The sequence below is a fragment of the Ranitomeya variabilis genome, chromosome 1 (genome assembly GCF_051348905.1).
Source record: "Ranitomeya variabilis isolate aRanVar5 chromosome 1, aRanVar5.hap1, whole genome shotgun sequence".
Taxonomy (NCBI): domain Eukaryota; kingdom Metazoa; phylum Chordata; class Amphibia; order Anura; family Dendrobatidae; genus Ranitomeya; species Ranitomeya variabilis.
Window position 1 is genome coordinate 32,067,092 of NC_135232.1, and position 19,085 is coordinate 32,086,176.

General features: G+C 44.9%; 1 protein-coding gene across 1 annotated transcript in view; it reads left to right on the forward strand.

Moving 5' to 3' along the window:
- ADAMTS12 (ADAM metallopeptidase with thrombospondin type 1 motif 12) overlaps nt 1–19,085 on the forward strand; it is a 510,507-nt gene that overhangs the window by 177,293 nt on the left and 314,129 nt on the right. The window contains exon 3 of the mRNA XM_077281848.1: nt 18,650–18,818. Within this exon, the coding sequence (XP_077137963.1) occupies nt 18,650–18,818 (169 nt within the window). The remainder of the gene's footprint in view (nt 1–18,649; nt 18,819–19,085) is intronic.

A 19,085-nucleotide genomic window follows, 5' to 3' on the forward strand; every position in this document is an offset into this window, starting at 1 on the left:
GCGCCCATTCTATGGAATGGCGGATGCGACGGATCCGTTGCGAACCGCCATTTCGGCGCAGACAAAAAACTTTATAATGTCCGTCTATGTCTAGATGACGTCCGCCAAATTTCGACGGATCCGTCACATGGCGGATGGAACGGACGACCATCCGTCACAATCCGTCGCTAATGCAAGTCTATGGGAAAATACCGGATCCGCCCCAAAAAAATGGCGGATCCACTATTTGATGAAAACGGCGGATTCAAACTGACGCCAAAAGACTGAAGTGTGAAAGAGGCCTTAGTCGTTGGACATGACAAGGATGGTTCTGTAGACAAAACAAACCACACTTCATTTTCATCTACTTTATTATATGGAGTATGGGTGATTGCCAATCTTTAGTCATCCATGCATACCATGCAGGACTGGAGATTTTCATTACCGGTAAATGTACGAGATGACAGATGCTCAATCTGCCTGTCTCTTCTAATTTTCCTGTCTCGCTGATGTCTACCCTTCACTTTACTGTTGCATGTAGCTTGTGAGGTTGACTGCAAGGTGGGAAGAAGTTGACTCGTGTTTGGTGTTGGTTCCAACAGCCTCTTAAATCTTTGCTGAGAAATCCTGCTTCCTTCAATAGATGGCTACCAGATCAGAAGTGTTTCACTGGTTCTGGATCAAAATGTTGTTTTTTTCAAGGTATCAAGATACTTGATAGATCGTACTTGATCTAGAATTTTCCAGCAGTCTAGGTCCCATATGGGGGTTGTTTCAGCATTTTTTGTGGTCTCAGGTGATATTGGGTCCAGGTTCTAGCCACTTCATTTTATTGCAACCTGTGACTTGGTGGAACTTGACCTCCTCTTTGTTTCCTGTTGGGGTCATAGTCTCTTTTAGTGTCCTATGACTTAAAAAGAGAAAACACAGTAGTTTGACAATAAATGGCTTCACCCAACCACTGACCATGAGTGGAGAAAAAGATTTGGTGTTATCATTCATATTCTCTGAAAAAAGGCTAAGAAAGCAACATTTCTGCCGGGGTATGTCAACTTTTGAGCACAACTGTATATAGCAAGTATGGTTCTCTTACTGTATCTGTGTAATACTCTTAGTTATGATACTGTATCTATCTCATCTATCTATCTGTATCTATCTAATCTATCTATCTTACAGAGTGTAAGCTTTCAAGTAGGGCCCTCACTCATTTTGCATGTGTTGATCTATGTGTTAGCCTGTAATGTCTTATGTTTGTTAAAGTTCCTTCTCAATTGTAAAGTGCTGTAAAATATGTTGGCGCTATAGATATAGTATATTACTGTATTTTTGTACTAAGTTTTTTTCTGCTTCTGAATCTATGCAATAATCTCTATTCTGTTACTATATGTGTGTAGTAAGATTGATTCTGGTACTGTATCTATGTAATAATCCTGCTTCTGCTACTGTATCTACTCAATAAACCCAGTTCTGGTACTGTATTTATACAGCAAAGTGGATTATGTTATCATATTTTTAAAGTAAGCTTGGTCCTTTTATTGTATCTAAGGATCTTGGTTCTGGTACTGTATTTATGTAGTAAACTTAGGCATTGTACTGTGTCTATGCAGTAAGCTTGGTTCTGTTACTATATCCACATAATATATTTGGTTATGTTACTGTATCTATGTAATAAGCTTTGTTCTAGTACTGTATCTATTCAATAATATCAGTTCTGATGCTGTATCTATGCAGTAAGTTTTGCTTCGGTCCTTTATCTATACATTACGCAAGATTCTGTTAATGTATCGATGTAGTAAACTTTTTTTGTTCTAATATCTATGTACTGAGCTTGGTTCTGGTAGCTTATTTATGCAGTATGCTTTGTACTCTTACTGTTTATATATAGTAAAGTTAAGCAATGAATAAATGGAGCAATGCAGTCAAAGCAAAAAAAAAAAAAACCTCTTCAATTCAGGTAAAAAAAGGAAGTGTGAGCAGCACTCCAAGAAATTCAAGTGATTCAAGTTTATTCATCCAGTGGTACAACTGTGAATAATCCCAAATGACTTTTTAATTTCCTATTGTGTTGCTTTCAGTTCTTTTTTTCTTCTTAATGTAGTAAGCTTGGTTTTCTTATGATATGTCTACAGTAAGCTTAGTTCTGTTACTGTATTTATGTAGTAAACTATGTTGGTTCGGTTACTGTATCTATCCAGTAATCATACATGGTAGACTTGAGTATGGCACTGCTTCTACACAGCAAGCTTGGTTCTGTTACTGTATTTATGTAGCATGCTTGGTACTGTATTTAGGAAGTAAGCTTAGTTATTGTACTGTATTTATATAGTAATCTTGACTCTGTTACCATATGTTTATAGTAGTCCTGGATGTGGTACTGTATCTATGCAGAAAGCATTGTGAATGATTACTTCTGCGATCAGACACTAGTAACTGATATGTATACTGTCTCACTGGCATGAGTGGTATCCTGTGATTCTTCAATACTGGAAACAGGATGCTCTGCAATAAATATATACCCATTGTGTCGCACTGGTCGCTGGTGCATGTGCACTGCTGGTAAGTAAATGCAGCAGTTTGTACCTGTGAGTGCACCCCCTGTTTAACACTGTTTTCAATATATATTTTTCTAGCTCTTATGTAGATATTTTTAATAATACATGATGAAATTATTATAGATGGTTGAACACATAATACGCAAATATAATGATATAAAGACAAGATGCCTTATTACTAGAGATGAGCTTATGCAAATCTAATTCATATTGAAGTTTTGGAAATTTGTGATTCGATTTATGCAAATTGCCCAAAATGGCATGCTACACATTGCAGAAGATTGTACCAACCAGAGAAGACCTTGAAGACGGCCAGGCGGGTTTTCCCATCATGTCTCACTGCTTTCACATCAAATAGAATAGCACAGCCACAGCCAATAAGGAGGAACGTCTGCAGCCTGTATAAAAGCAAAGGCTGGGAATGCAGCAGCCATTTTGGAGTGAATCTGTATAGTGAGAGGATGTCACAGTTTTGCCATAGAATTAGGGAGTAAAATCCATAAAACACCGAATAAACCGTACAGAAAATGTGTGACAACACATCTGGTTTGTAATTACATCTCATCACACTTGGTTCAGGCCAACCCATATAAGTAGGCTTTACTGAGAGAGGTGTCCACATTCACCCATGCATACAGACATTAGCCTTCGGTAAGTGTTCACATTTGGACAGGGATCAGATTAATGAGGCCACCTTGACGATGGTTGATGGGCTCACATTATTTGGTCAAATTCTGTGCAAAGCGTCTCAAATATTTTTCCTAATGTTCAAAAAGCCATTTTGCTATTCATATTTTATGTATTTCATAGTCGACTTGCTTTGGCACGATAGAGTGCAATCTTTTTTTGTATATCGTATATGGAGGTAGCTGCTCCTGGTATTCGCACTAGTTTGGATGTGCCAGTCGGTTTTCTGTCGCTCAACACAGCATTGAAGACTGGTTACTATCCGATTATGTATAGCCACTACCAGATATGTGAAGAACATATCATTGACTGTGTATCCTGGTGCTTAGATTACTTTTTTTTGCTCGTGCAATCACACATATAAGGCTTCATAGTTCTGGTACTGTTTATATACGGTTGCAGCGCCCCAGAGTCCTGGTCGTTGCAGTACTGTGGCTCCGCCACTATGGGGAGCCATGGTGCGTCCGATGGCACTGAAGGAGTTCATCTGATCAGGTATCACAGACACCAATACATTTCACAGCCGGGCCTCCGGGGGGAGCTAAGGGTTCTATTCATTAGGCCACTCCTGTCATGATTCTCAATGGCGAGAGAACATAGCCCAGCATATATGAGAACTAGCTCTTGGAAGATGGAAACTATACTGACCATGAACTAAACCTGCCGCACAACTAGAAGTGGCCGGGTAGCATGCCTACGTTTTTTAACCCTAGATGCCCAGCGCCAGCCGGAGAACTACCTAATCCTAGCAGAGGAAAAGACAGTCCTGGCTCACCTCTAGAGAAATTTTCCCAAAAGGCAGACAGAGGCCCCCACATATATTGGCGGTGATTTTAGATGAAATGACAAAAGTAGTATGAAAATAGGTTTAGCAAAATCGAGGTCCGCTTTCTAGATAGCAGGAAGACAGAAAGGACACTTTCATGGTCAGCAGAAAACCCTATCAAAACACCATCCAGAAATTCCTTTAAGACTCTAGCATTAACTCATAACACCAGAGTGGCAATTTCCGATCACAAGAGCTTTCCAGACACAGTAACGAAACAGCAGCTGTGAACAGGAACAAAATGCAAAAACACACAAGGACAAAAGTCCAACTTAGCTGGGAGTTGTCTAGTAGCAGGAACAAGCACAGAAGGCTTCTGATTACATTGTTGACCGGCAAGAAACTGACAGAGGAGCAAGGTTATATAGCGACTCCCACATCCTGATAGGAGCAGGTGAACAGAGGGGATGATGCACACAAGTTCAATTCCACAAGTGGCCACCGGGGGAGCCCAGAATCCAATTTCACAACAGTACCCCCCCCTCAAGGAGGGGGCACCGAACCCTCACCAGAACCACCAGGGCGATCAGGATGAGCCCTATGAAAGGCACGGACAAGATCGGAGGCATGAACATCAGAGGCAGTGACCCAAGAATTATCCTCCTGACCGTATCCCTTCCATTTGACCAGATACTGGAGTCTCCGTCTGGAAACACGAGAGTCTAAGATCTTTTCCACAACGTACTCCAACTCACCCTCAACCAACACCGGAGCAGGAGGCTCAACGGAAGGCACAACCGGTACCTCATACCTGCGCAACAATGACCGATGAAAAACATTATGAATCGAAAAGGATGCAGGGAGGTCCAAACGGAAGGACACAGGGTTAAGAATCTCCAATATCTTGTACGGGCCGATGAACCGAGGCTTAAACTTAGGAGAAGAAACCCTCATAGGGACAAAACGAGAAGACAACCACACCAAGTCCCCAACACAAAGCCGAGGACCAACACGACGACGGCGGTTGGCAAAAAGCTGAGTCTTCTCCTGGGACAACTTCAAATTGTCCACCACCTGCCCCCAAATCTGATGCAACCTCTCCACCACAGCATCCACTCCAGGACAATCCGAAGATTCCACTTGACCGGAGGAAAATCGAGGATGAAACCCCAAATTACAGAAAAACGGGGACACCAAGGTGGCAGAGCTGGCCCGATTATTGAGGGCGAACTCCGCCAAAGGCAAAAAAGCAACCCAATCATCCTGATCCGCAGACACAAAACACCTCAAATATGTCTCCAAGGTCTGATTAGTCCGCTCGGTCTGGCCATTAGTCTGAGGATGGAAAGCAGACGAAAAAGACAAATCTATGCCCATCCTAGCACAGAATGCCCGCCAAAATCTAGACACGAATTGGGTCCCTCTGTCAGAAACGATATTCTCAGGAATACCATGCAAACGAACAACATTTTGAAAAAACAGAAGAACCAACTCGGAAGAACAAGGCAACTTAGGCAAGGGAACCAGATGGACCATCTTAGAGAAACGGTCACACACCACCCAGATGACAGACATCTTCTGAGAAACAGGCAGATCCGAAATAAAATCCATCGAGATGTGCGTCCAAGGCCTCTTCGGGATAGGCAAGGGCAACAACAATCCACTAGCCCGAGAACAACAAGGCTTGGCCCGAGCACAAACGTCACAAGACTGCACAAAGCCTCGCACATCTCGTGACAGGGAAGGCCACCAGAAGGACCTTGCCACCAAATCCCTGGTACCAAAGATTCCAGGATGACCTGCCAACGCAGAAGAATGAACCTCAGAGATGACTCTACTGGTCCAATCATCAGGAACAAACAGTCTACCAGGTGGGCAACGATCAGGTCTATCCGCCTGAAACTCCTGCAAGGCCCGCCGCAGGTCTGGAGAAACGGCAGACAATATCACTCCATCTTTAAGGATACCTGTGGGCACAGAATTACCAGGGGAGTCAGGCTCAAAACTCCTAGAAAGGGCATCCGCCTTAACATTCTTAGAACCCGGTAGGTACGACACCACAAAATTAAACCGAGAGAAAAACAACGACCAGCGCGCCTGTCTAGGATTCAGGCGCCTGGCAGACTCAAGGTAAATTAAATTTTTGTGGTCAGTCAATACCACCACCTGATGTCTGGCCCCCTCAAGCCAGTGACGCCACTCCTCAAAAGCCCACTTCATGGCCAAAAGCTCCCGATTCCCAATATCATAATTCCGCTCGGCGGGCGAAAATTTACGGGAAAAAAAGGCACAAGGTCTCATCACGGAGCAGTCGGAACTTCTCTGCGACAACACCGCCCCAGCTCCGATTTCAGAAGCGTCGACCTCAACTTGAAAAGGAAGAGCAACATCAGGCTGACGCAACACTGGGGCGGAAGAAAAGCGGCGCTTGAGCTCCCGAAAGGCCTCCACAGCATCAGGGGACCAATCAGCAACATCAGCACCCTTCTTAGTCAAATCAGTCAATGGTTTTACAACATCAGAAAAACCAGCAATAAATCGACGATAAAAGTTAGCAAAGCCCAAAAATTTCTGAAGACTCTTAAGAGAAGAGGGTTGCGTCCAATCACCAATAGCCTGAACCTTGACAGGATCCATCTCGATGGAAGAGGGGGAAAAAATGTATCCCAAGAAAGAAATCTTTTGAACCCCAAAAACACACTTAGAACCCTTCACACACAAGGAATTAGACCGCAAAACCTGAAAAACCCTCCTGACCTGCTGGACATGAGAGTCCCAGTCATCCGAAAAAAATCAGAATATCATCCAGATACACAATCATAAATTTATCCAAATAATCGCGGAAAATGTCATGCATAAAGGACTGGAAGACTGAAGGGGCATTTGAAAGACCAAAAGGCATCACCAAATACTCAAAATGGCCCTCGGGCGTATTAAATGCGGTTTTCCACTCATCCCCCTGCTTGATTCGCACCAAATTATACGCCCCACGGAGATCAATCTTAGAGAACCACTTGGCCCCCTTTATACGAGCAAACAAATCAGTAAGCAGTGGTAACGGATATTGATATTTAACCGTGATTTTATTCAAAAGTCGATAATCAATACACGGCCTCAAAGAGCCGTCTTTCTTAGACACAAAGAAAAAACCGGCTCCTAAGGGAGATGACGAAGGACGAATATGTCCCTTTTCCAAGGACTCCTTTATATATTCTCGCATAGCAGCGTGTTCAGGCACAGACAGATTAAATAAACGACCCTTAGGGTATTTACTACCCGGAATCAAGTCTATGGCACAATCGCACTCCCGGTGCGGAGGTAGTGAACCAACCTTGGGTTCTTCAAAAACGTCACGAAAGTCAGACAAGAATTCAGGAATCTCAGAGGGAATAGATGATGAAATGGAAACCAAAGGTACGTCCCCATGAGTTCCTTTACATCCCCAGCTTAACACAGACATAGCTCTCCAGTCGAGGACTGGGTTATGAGATTGCAGCCATGGCAATCCCAGCACCAAAACATCATGTAGATTATACAGCACCAGAAAGCGAATAACCTCCTGGTGATCCAGATTAACACGCATAGTCACTTGTGTCCAGTATTGTGGTTTATTACTAGCCAATGGGGTGGAGTCAATCCCTTTCAGAGGTATCGGAGCCTCCAGTGGCTCCAAATCATACCCACAGCGTTTGGCAAAGGACCAATCCATAAGACTCAAAGCAGCGCCAGAGTCGACATAGGCGTCCGCGGTAATAGATGACAAAGAACAAATCAGGGTCACAGATAGAATAAACTTAGACTGTAAAGTGCTAATTGAAACAGACTTGTCAGGCTTCTTAGTACGCTTAAAGCATGCTGATATAACATGAGTTGAATCACCACAATAGAAGCACAACCCATTTTTTCGTCTAAAATTCTGCCGCTCGCTTCTGGACAGAATTCTATCACATTGCATATTTTCTGGCGTTTTCTCAGTAGACACCGCCAAATGGTGCACAGGTTTGCGCTCCCGCAGACGCCTATCGATCTGAATAGCCATCGTCATGGACTCATTCAGACTCGCAGGCACAGGGAACCCCACCATAACATCCTTAATGGCATCAGAGAGACCTTCTCTGAAAATCGCCGCCAGGGCGCACTCATTCCACTGAGTAAGCACAGACCATTTGCGGAATTTTTGGCAGTATATTTCAGCTTCATCTTGCCCCTGAGACAAGGACATCAAGGCCTTTTCCGCCTGAAGCTCTAAATGAGGTTCCTCATAAAGCAACCCCAAGGCCAGAAAAAACGCATCCACATTGAGCAACGCAGGATCCCCTGGTGCCAATGCAAAAGCCCAGTCTTGAGGGTCGCCCCGGAGCAAGGAAATTACAATCCTGACCTGCTGTGCAGGGTCTCCGGCAGAGCGAGACTTCAGGGACAAAAACAATTTGCAATTATTTTTAAAATTTTGAAAGTGAGATCTATTCCCCAAGAAGAATTCAGGCAAAGGAATTCTAGGCTCAGGCAAATTTTGTACCTTTGTGGCGAGATTATTCAAACCTGTAGCTACACTCTGAAGATCCATTTGAAACAGGTGAACACAGAGCCATTCAAGGATTAGAAGGAGAGAAAGAGAGGAAGGCTGCAGTATAGGCAGACTAGCAAGTGATTCAATTAAGAGCACACTCAGAACTAGAGGAAAAAAAAAAAAAAATTGTAGCAGACTTCTTTTTTCTCTCCTTTCTCAGCCAGTAATTTAACCCTTTTTTGGGCCGGTCAAACTGTCATGATTCTCAATGGCGAGAGAACATAGCCCAGCATATATGAGAACTAGCTCTTGGAAGATGGAAACTATACTGACCATGAACTAAACCTGCCGCACAACTAGAAGTGGCCGGGTAGCATGCCTACGTTTTTTAACCCTAGATGCCCAGCGCCAGCCGGAGAACTACCTAATCCTAGCAGAGGAAAAGACAGTCCTGGCTCACCTCTAGAGAAATTTTCCCAAAAGGCAGACAGAGGCCCCCACATATATTGGCGGTGATTTTAGATGAAATGACAAACGTAGTATGAAAATAGGTTTAGCAAAATCGAGGTCCGCTTTCTAGATAGCAGGAAGACAGAAAGGACACTTTCATGGTCAGCAGAAAACCCTATCAAAACACCATCCAGAAATTCCTTTAAGACTCTAGCATTAACTCATAACACCAGAGTGGCAATTTCCGATCACAAGAGCTTTCCAGACACAGTAACGAAACAGCAGCTGTGAACAGGAACAAAATGCAAAAACACACAAGGACAAAAGTCCAACTTAGCTGGGAGTTGTCTAGTAGCAGGAACAAGCACAGAAGGCTTCTGATTACATTGTTGACCGGCAAGAAACTGACAGAGGAGCAAGGTTATATAGCGACTCCCACATCCTGATAGGAGCAGGTGAACAGAGGGGATGATGCACACAAGTTCAATTCCACAAGTGGCCACCGGGGGAGCCCAGAATCCAATTTCACAACACACTCCCCACCATAGTGGGTAAACTGGGGGTCAGGCAGGAAGTTAGATCAGAAAGCTGACTGGATTGGACGAAGCAACACCTAGTGGCAGAGGGTGTTGTGGAGGAGGAGACGGTAGGGTCTCTGTCAGGGGTGGGATCCTGACAGAGGCTTGGCATTGGAAAGAACGTAACGGGTCCGCGCCAGCTCCGGGAAGCGGCGGGGCCCAAGAAAGGACTAGAAGCGAGATAGATTGTGCTGAGTGAGAAACGAGATCAAGCGATAGGAGAATTCCAGTAGGGGTCGTGCTGTAAGACCGGAGCAACACCCTACTGAGGCGCACTACCGGTGGCCGGAACGCCGAGGGAGTATTATAACATTCAGCTTCAAGCAATACTCTAAACAGCGGCAGGACAGTCAGTTTAAGGTGGGCTGTCTAACACATATCACCTATGAAGTCTTGGGAGGCAATTGCGGGAGAGGGGCGTCTCTAGGGTCCCGGAAGAACTCCAGGCCTACCCGACAAACGGGTGCCGTTCTAACTGTAACATCAGGAAGGGACGGACGATTAGAAGAACATCATTTAATCGAGTTGTGAGGGAACTTAAGAAACAGACACAACAGTTGTGGGGTACTTTCCGTAAGCACAGCAGGGAAGGACTACAACACATAGCGCTAAGAAGGAAGGCACAGATTTCCACCTGTGAAGAGAACTCTGGAGGTGCCATTGGACCGGCCGGACTTGCGCAGCTTGGTGAACCGTATTCTGGACTGAGGACTCAGAGATCTCCAGTAAAGAGGTAAAGAGACTGCAACCTGGTGTCCTCGTTTTTTACCGCGACCTGCACCCCACAACTGCACCGTTACAACACCACTTACTGCACCGGACGTCCCCCACTGACAGACAGGGCCACGGACCGGGTCTAGCCACCGTGACAACCCCAGGACTGAGACCCAGAGGCCCGGCTCCGGGTACCCCTCGGCCCTGCGGTGGTGTGGGGGCGCTCCAACTTGGCGTCACGAACAGGATCTACTTAAGCCTGAAGAATCAGGTCATGTGTGCCTTGGAACTGTGATTTGTTGTGCTTGGACTGTGCTTTATTACAAGGACTGTGTGTTGCCACTTGCCGCCAGAAGTTCCCGCCAAAACCGCCGCCATTACAGCGCTAAGGAGAGCGCAGGAGAAGAAGAAGGGCGTGGAAGTGGGCGTGAACAAGCTGAAGAGCGTGAAAGACAATGGTCGCCCAGTCTAACTATCTCGGCCCCTTGAGGACGTGTCCGTCAGCAGCCGAGATCCGCCTCCTGATCCTTAATGGTGGGCAGAGACAACGAAAACGAAACCGCCCACGAAGAAGAGAGCGGGAAAAGGACCAGGAAGAAGAAGCGAGCAACATGGAGGACGCCATGGCCAGCCGCCCGGAGCCGGAGCGTGGGGTCGGAGCCGAGGACTCCCCCAGCTACCTGGAGAGGCACCGCAGCCAGACCTCCACAGTTGACGCTGACCTCCTGCAGACCGGAGCGGACGAGCTGATCCACCAACCCCGGCGGATGCAGCTGAGCACTGAGGCCGAGTGGAAGAAGACCATCATCGGGAGCCTCGCCAGACGTCTGTCGGCAGCCTCGTCTGGTCCGGAGCAAGAAAGAAGTTCAAGCGCTCCGAAGCCAGAAAGCAAGGCCCTGCCGGAAAGCGAGGTGCTGCAAGCAGAGATGACAACGTCGCAGCACAAGGCCCTGCAACCAGCGTTCCAGACCCCAGCGCAGACGGAGCAGACCGGCACCGGAGGGACCGCATCTGAAGCAGGTATGAAGGACGACCCTGCCCTGATGACTGACACCACTCCCGTGACTGCTGGTGCCACAGCTGCTGACTCCGTTCCAGTGACTGATCTTGCAGCATCCGCTGCCTCTGCTGCCGCAAATGCCCCTACTCAAGCTGCGCAGACCTCCATCGCTGTGCATGACCTAACCGTACATGAGAGACGGATTAACGGCGTTTGTCCAGCACTGGGTGCAACCCTGGACTTCACCCTTCCCGGGCCAAGAGGGGTTAAGTGCCAGGTGCAGCCCTGGAAGCCGTCCAACTAAGCCTCGGAAACCTGAAACTGTAAATAGTTAACTGTTTATTTCCTTGCTATTTTGCTGCTAAAACCCGTCCTGGGTTAACTCTTAAAGGGATCCCTTTGTTTACCCGGGATCCCTATTGCTTTTTATTTTTGCTTTCACTTTCATTTTTGCTTTTTTGTTCCACAATGTTATAAGAACTGCCGTAATCATGAACAGTGCATGATACAAACTTCCTGTATATAGTTTGCACCTTATTAAAGGCGCTTCCTACTGGTTTTACTTAGAAAGAGACTCTTTGCGAAGATACCGCACCGGAGCCTTTGCTGAGAATGGACTGGTAGTCTGAGAAGACGTACTACCTCAGAAAGACTTGATCCTCTCTTAAAGGGGATGCTAAAAGTGTACTTATGAGTGATACTGTTTTAGAACAGTAATGTGATGACAATGCTTAAAGAGAAAATGATAATGTTTACATGTAGAAGTTGTATGTAATGGTTTAGTTAATTGTACAAGAAATCTTGATAATGTTCTTTAGAAGGAAGTGTGAGAGCTGGAAGAAAGGTGCAGTAGGCCCGTAGGGGTAGACATAGTGTCCTGCATAGTCGGTAGTAGGAAAGTAAAGATGGAATTTAATGTTCTAGAAAATGTTTGATAATGTTGACAAGCAATGGGGATAGAAGGTAAACCCTGAGTCCTCCATAGTAAGTTAGTTATTGTAAAGAAAGAGTTAATAATGTGTTACAGAGGACAGAAAGTGAACCCGTAGGGGTTAGGTAGTGAGTCCTCCTAGGAGCCATACGTAGATGGCTCAGTGCTTCTAAAATTGAAAGTAAAGTTATGTTCTATACTGTGTATAGTAGTTGAAAAGGCAGTAGGCCCTGGCTGAACGGGGCGGTCCTGTAACAGAAGGGAGAGGCAGTAGGTCTGGTGCCGATAGGACAGGCGGTCCTGCAGATCCAAAGTAGGAGAATGAAAAAGTTAAAAATACCTTGTAATGTGATTATAGGAAGGTCTTTAGCGGACTAAGAGTGTATATCCTTAAAGGCAAAGTTAAATTATTGGTTAATAATGTTTGCACTTAGTAGAATACCCGGTTGGGTAAGAAAAGTTAATTATAGCATGTTGCTATGATATTTTTGCCATGTTTGTAACGTTCAAGTGTCCTTACCTCCCATAAAGGGAAGCCTGTTCAAGTATACTTATTGTCATTGCACTCAACAAAATTGTATGTCTTTTTGCTAATTTGTATTGTTGTTTTCTTCCCAGTCCCGGAGTACTGTGTTTAACCAGGGGGGAGTGCAGCGCCCCAGAGTCCTGGTCGTTGCAGTACTGTGGCTCCGCCACTATGGGGAGCCATGGTGCGTCCGATGGCACTGAAGGAGTTCATCTGATCAGGTATCACAGACACCAATACATTTCACAGCCGGGCCTCCGGGGGGAGCTAAGGGTTCTATTCATTAGGCCACTCCCCACCATAGTGGGTAAACTGGGGGTCAGGCAGGAAGTTAGATCAGAAAGCTGACTGGATTGGACGAAGCAACACCTAGTGGCAGAGGGTGTTGTGGAGGAGGAGACGGTAGGGTCTCTGTCAGGGGTGGGATCCTGACAGAGGCTTGGCATTGGAAAGAACGTAACGGGCCCGCGCCAGCTCCGGGAAGCGGCGGGGCCCAAGAAAGGACTAGAAGCGAGATAGATTGTGCTGAGTGAGAAACGAGATCAAGCGATAGGAGAATTCCAGTAGGGGTCGTGCTGTAAGACCGGAGCAACACCCTACTGAGGCGCACTACCGGTGGCCGGAACGCCGAGGGAGTATTATAACATTCAGCTTCAAGCAATACTCTAAACAGCGGCAGGACAGTCAGTTTAAGGCGGGCTGTCTAACACATATCACCTATGAAGTCTTGGGAGGCAATTGCGGGAGAGGGGCGTCTCTAGGGTCCCGGAAGAACTCCAGGCCTACCCGACAAACGGGTGCCGTTCTAACTGTAACATCAGGAAGGGACGGACGATTAGAAGAACATCATTTAATCGAGTTGTGAGGGAACTTAAGAAACAGACACAACAGTTGTGGGGTACTTTCCGTAAGCACAGCAGGGAAGGACTACAACACATAGCGCTAAGAAGGAAGGCACCGATTTCCACCTGTGAAGAGAACTCTGGAGGTGCCATTGGACCGGCCGGACTTGCGCAGCTTGGTGAACCGTATTCTGGACTGAGGACTCAGAGATCTCCAGTAAAGAGGTAAAGAGACTGCAACCTGGTGTCCTCGTTATTTACCGCGACCTGCACCCCACAACTGCACCGTTACAACACAACTTACTGCACCGGACGTCCCCCACTGACAGACAGGGCCACGGACCGGGTCTAGCCACCGTGACAACCCCAGGACTGAGACCCAGAGGCCCGGCTCCGGGTACCCCTCGGCCCTGCGGTGGTGTGGGGGCGCTCCACGGTGATCTTGGTTCCTTTACTGTGTATATAGAGTGATCTTGGTTCTGTTACTGTATATATTCAGTAAATTGGGTTCTGTTTCTTTGTAGCTGTATTTTATTCAGCTCTTTCTTTTATAGCACATGTGACATCAATAAACATTATTACAGTGGCCACTCACTCCCAGAATAGAGCTATGCCGCAGTTCCCAAAGGTCAGACCCCATCAATCATTAAGCGATTGCATATCCAAGCCACATAGCCTTCACTTTATAAAATGAGAAAACCCTTTTAAAGTCTGGAAATCTTAAACCTCAGCAACAAATTTCCAGATTATTGGAGGTACATGGATTTTTATTTGCATACCCAGTAAACAGCATACATAAAAAGTTCACGTCCAGCTCCATTAGAACATTTTCTCATCATCAGTTGTTGGAGTTTACTTGAGACTCGAAATGAAGGACTATGAAATAGCATGTGATAGCTCCTGTCAAAGCGGCTTCTGTTCCCCGAGCCGCTCGGCAGTGATGTCTGCCATTATTTAGACATTTACCGTCTACAGTGAGCTTTGTATCTGGTCGATCTCTCTTTGTTCTCATACCTCCAAGCTTCTAAATCATTCCCGGCAGATGAATATATTGATTAAATCAGATTACAATAAACCATACTACAAGCGACTTCAGCTAAAAGTCACTTTATTCAAATTGCTAGGAATAATTAAAGCCATAAAAAGATGGAAATACATGACCCAAATCGTGAAAACCAATTACAGAAAAAGTAATAACCTTTATGTTTGCAGATTTTTATTACACGGTCTAGTGAGCAATATCCGGCTGCCATATAGAATGGGCTTCTAGTTACTTTCCTGACCCATATTACATTGAAAATCCATTTTTGGTGGGTAGACTACCCCAACTATTAGCTGGAACCCCACACAGATCAGGTGTGATCTGTATCCTAACTTCACACCATAGGAAAAATTAAGGATTACTCCTCCATCACTTGGATTCCAGTGTAATGGCAGACCAATGGGCCGTGTGGGGGTTGCCTGGTGGCTAGGGAATCCCCACATGTATTCAAGCTGACTAGTAGCTGTAAATCATTCAGCTGTGACGATGAAAACTAAATCTCCGAGCACTTACAAATACTTGGAGAGCACCCGAGCGTGCTCAGGAAAACCCGAGCAACGAGTACACTCGTTCATCACTACCTCTTATTGTATTTTATTGCAAAAACACAGAATTCTGGAATTTTTATTTTTTTTTCTCTTTACCGATCAGATCAATTTATTTTATATTTTTAGAGATCGGTTGTTTCTGAATGCAGCGATGCCAAATATGTGTATTTTTTATTTTCAATGTGCTAAAAGGGGGTTGATTTGAACTTTTGTGGTTTTTTATTTTTATATTTTTAAAAACTTTTTTCTTTTACTGTTTACTTTAAATTTGTCATCTGTACTGCAGACACTGGGAACAACAACGAGACTCAGCACTTGTCACGAGTGTGTCACGTCCTCCTGGGAGATCTGGGGTTAGAAGATCGCTACGTATTTTGATTCAGATATTCCATTTAGCCTGTGTGTGTGTCCTATATTAAACGGATTTGGTTTCCTTTGGTGCTGAGGAGGTTAACGACCCTTTCTCTGCTTATCAGAAACTTGCAGCTCCATTTCAGCTGCTTCTGATCTGGTCATTACCTCTCCCTATAAAACCTGACCAGACCTTCTCTGACTTGCCAGTTAAAGCTTTTCTTGCTAGCTCTTTGGAGACGCTGTGCTGAATAGGAGATCTTTGTTGCTACTGGTGATTGTTGTGTGCTGTTTTTGGGTGAATGCTTTCCTCATTGTCCTGTTCCCATTTGGCTGGTACATGCCTATCCTTCCCTATAAACCTCTCTACCTTTGGTGAGTGTTCGTTGCTTTCTGTTATCGCTGTTTTGTCTTTGTGTCTTGTCGTAACGAATGTAAACGGAGGCACAGATGGTGAAGTTTACATTCCTTTTAATTGATATTTTTTGTGGAACCTCGGGAACACGGTCTGGGGGGCTCCGAAGGGGGTGTTACTACGTGAGCCCCAGACACCCATGGTAAGTTCTCTCGAACATGGTCAGATTGGACTGCCTGGGGACACGGGTGCTACCTCCAGTTAGACCCCAGACTCGTGGCAGCTGTCCCAGTGGGACAGACAGACAAGCAGAGTAAGCTGATGATGTGGAGCTGATCGGTGGGTTCCGGGGGTACGGGTAGGAGCTGGTGCCGGAAGTACTGGCATTGTCCAGAGGTACGGATGGCTGAATGGCGGCATGATACAGAAATGGTGTAGACAGAACAGATGTCATCCAGGATAGCTGAGTAACAGGTAGCTGATAGTCTGCAGAGACAAACAGTGTAAGCGGGGCACTGGCAGAACACTTCAGAAGCACACACTAGCTGAAACCGGAAACTAGCAACAGAGGATAATTGTTGCTCCGGCGCCCTCCCTATGGTGGAGGGGCTAGAAATATTATTATTGTTAGACATTTCCAGTCCTTGTGCAAAATGCTTCAATTTTATGGAGTAGATCTTATTATGTCACATGATTAATAGAAAAGATCCGTTATTTTGCTGCCAGGTGGAGTACAATCCCAACTGCCGCTCTTGGTTTGTCTTATTCTGATGATGACTGTGAATTCATTATCCTTTATTATTTTATCTCTTATTCGCCGAGAACCTTTGCTCCATACGTTCCATTACTAGTTGTGTCCATCAATCATGTTTATTCATCGCGTGAGCAGAGGAGGCCAAGGGAGAAAATCAGCTTCCAATTGCAGATGTTTCCCGCATATCATTACAAGACAAACCATATTGATTAGTCGAGAATGGAAGTCCTTGGGATATAGGAACGAAACATACTAATGACTCTATTATCTATTAATTGTACTACTAGAAAAATAAATAAATTAGTCAGTGAAGTCGCTCAATGGATGAGACTCTGATATTCAGGAAATTTTTCTTTCTCTTTTTTTATGCATTGTTTTAGCAACCAAGGTTTGTGCTTAGTATATACATTAGTAATAAATCAAAGGAGCATAGGATTGAGTGTGGAGTACAACAGGCAGCAGATTAAAAAATATGATTTTTTTTTACACTTGGAAAGCACTCAAACTGCAACACTGAGAATCATAAGTATTGGAATCATCAAAATCACAGGAAACAAATTACTGATCTGCAAATGGTGAAAATATAGAAACAAAATTTTCAAAACCTTTTGATTTGTTTTAGTCTGGAGTCTGAGCCATGTGCAGAAATCCCGGCACCTCCAGCCTCGTCCGCTATCATTGAGGTTATTAATGGTCGTCTGAGGAAGGTTCTGCACCAGTGGTGCGGTCATTTCTCCAAAGTGTCCCACGAGCCAATTTTCAACATGACAATCCCAAGCTGCATGTTACTCATGCTACTGTGAGCGGCCTGGGTGGTCAAAACGTGCTACCATGGCTGCAGCATCTCCAGACTTGTCTCCAAAATATAATAAAAGGATGTAAAGGGTAAAAATAGAATTCAAAGAATCGACTCACAAGACCCTGGTCCAGCAACCATACCAGTGGCCCATGGTCATCTCTTCTAATTAGTTGGCCCAGCTTTATATCACGCGTACGTCATGTCATGTACCAACATCACCCCACTGTACCTACAAATCAAAAGAGGCGCAGGGGGTGCCAGCAGGTAGGAGGCTGTTTGCAGGGTTCTTGTCCGGCAGATACACATCACTGATGGGGACACTGAACCAGGTTTCTTGCGAATCGATTTGCCTATTTTCAGTTTAAGAAAACATGTGATCCATTGTGCCGAAACCACAAGCTGTCAGATGCAAGATTGCAACCAAATATATGTTTCACTGAAACGCTCCGCATTACAGAGGGGATATACTTTGAAGATCCAGCAAAGGAACATAGCTGGAGACCAGAGTTGTGGGGCTGTAGATGGGTAACTCTATTCTTTCTCTATGGGACTGGTGGAGAAATCTGAGTGCGGAGCTCAGTAGACCCAGCAGCAGCTGGGCAAGCACACCATGCTCCATACTAATGAGAATGACCCCTGTTCTGGCCATCGATGGAGGTTTCGGTGGTTGGATGTGTAAATTATCACTAATCCCATGGATAGGTGAAAACCTCTTTTCATTGGACAAACCCTTTAAGGTCTCCGAAACCCAAATACATACCTGTGATTCCTCAAGTACTTCTATAGCACAAGTGCTCCTCACTATTTTTTTTTTTGGAGCATTTCTGTAGGAACTTTTGCTGTTGTGAACATGTCTTAACCAAATTTTGGTATGTTTTGGCACAATTTGTCTCTCCTAGTCCCTGTTTGCGGCTCATTGACAGGAGGAAGTTTGCCACAAAGTTGCCGTGGCTTCATATATGCCAAATTTTGGGGGTAAAAAATTTGTATAATAAAAAAATATCCAACCTAAGTGGTGTAAAGTTAGATAAAAGTGAATCAAATTTAGCATTCATCATGAGCCACTAGCAATGTAAAGCTGATTAGTGTAAATTTACAATGTGTATATATTGGGAGGCATGAGAAGGACACAGCTGGATAATATCATCTGGACTTTCTTGGGTAGATACTTTTTTCTTTTTACAGCTTCAAGCATTAAATATGTTTTTCTTTTTACATTTTTTATGCAGATAATTTTCATCTCTAATCTTTTATCTACATTTCAGGCCGGATTTTTCCGTCTTCCCCACGGAGATTATTTCATTGAACCTTTACATAATAAAGAAGCTGCAGGGAGGCATCATAAGCATATAATATACAAGAGAGAAGCGGCACCCCGGCAGCGGCATCGCAGAGACCTTCACGTCACTGGGAATCGCTCGTGTGGACTAATTGGTAGGAATTTCATTTCACTATATGTATGTTAAGTTGCGGTGATGAAATGATTCAGAAGCGCTACCTCTGGCACTGGCGGCTATTCCTGCATTGTAAATGATTGATCTCTGCTTAAACCTGACTTCAAAAACAGGAATCGTGTAGAAAACATGGAGCTCGCACACCATACAGTCTTTTTGGGGGTTTCTTCAACCCGTAACTCCAATTTAAGGCTTGAGGACCATTTGGTTCTTTTTTTGTGTGTTACCTCTTTCTGATGAGATCTTT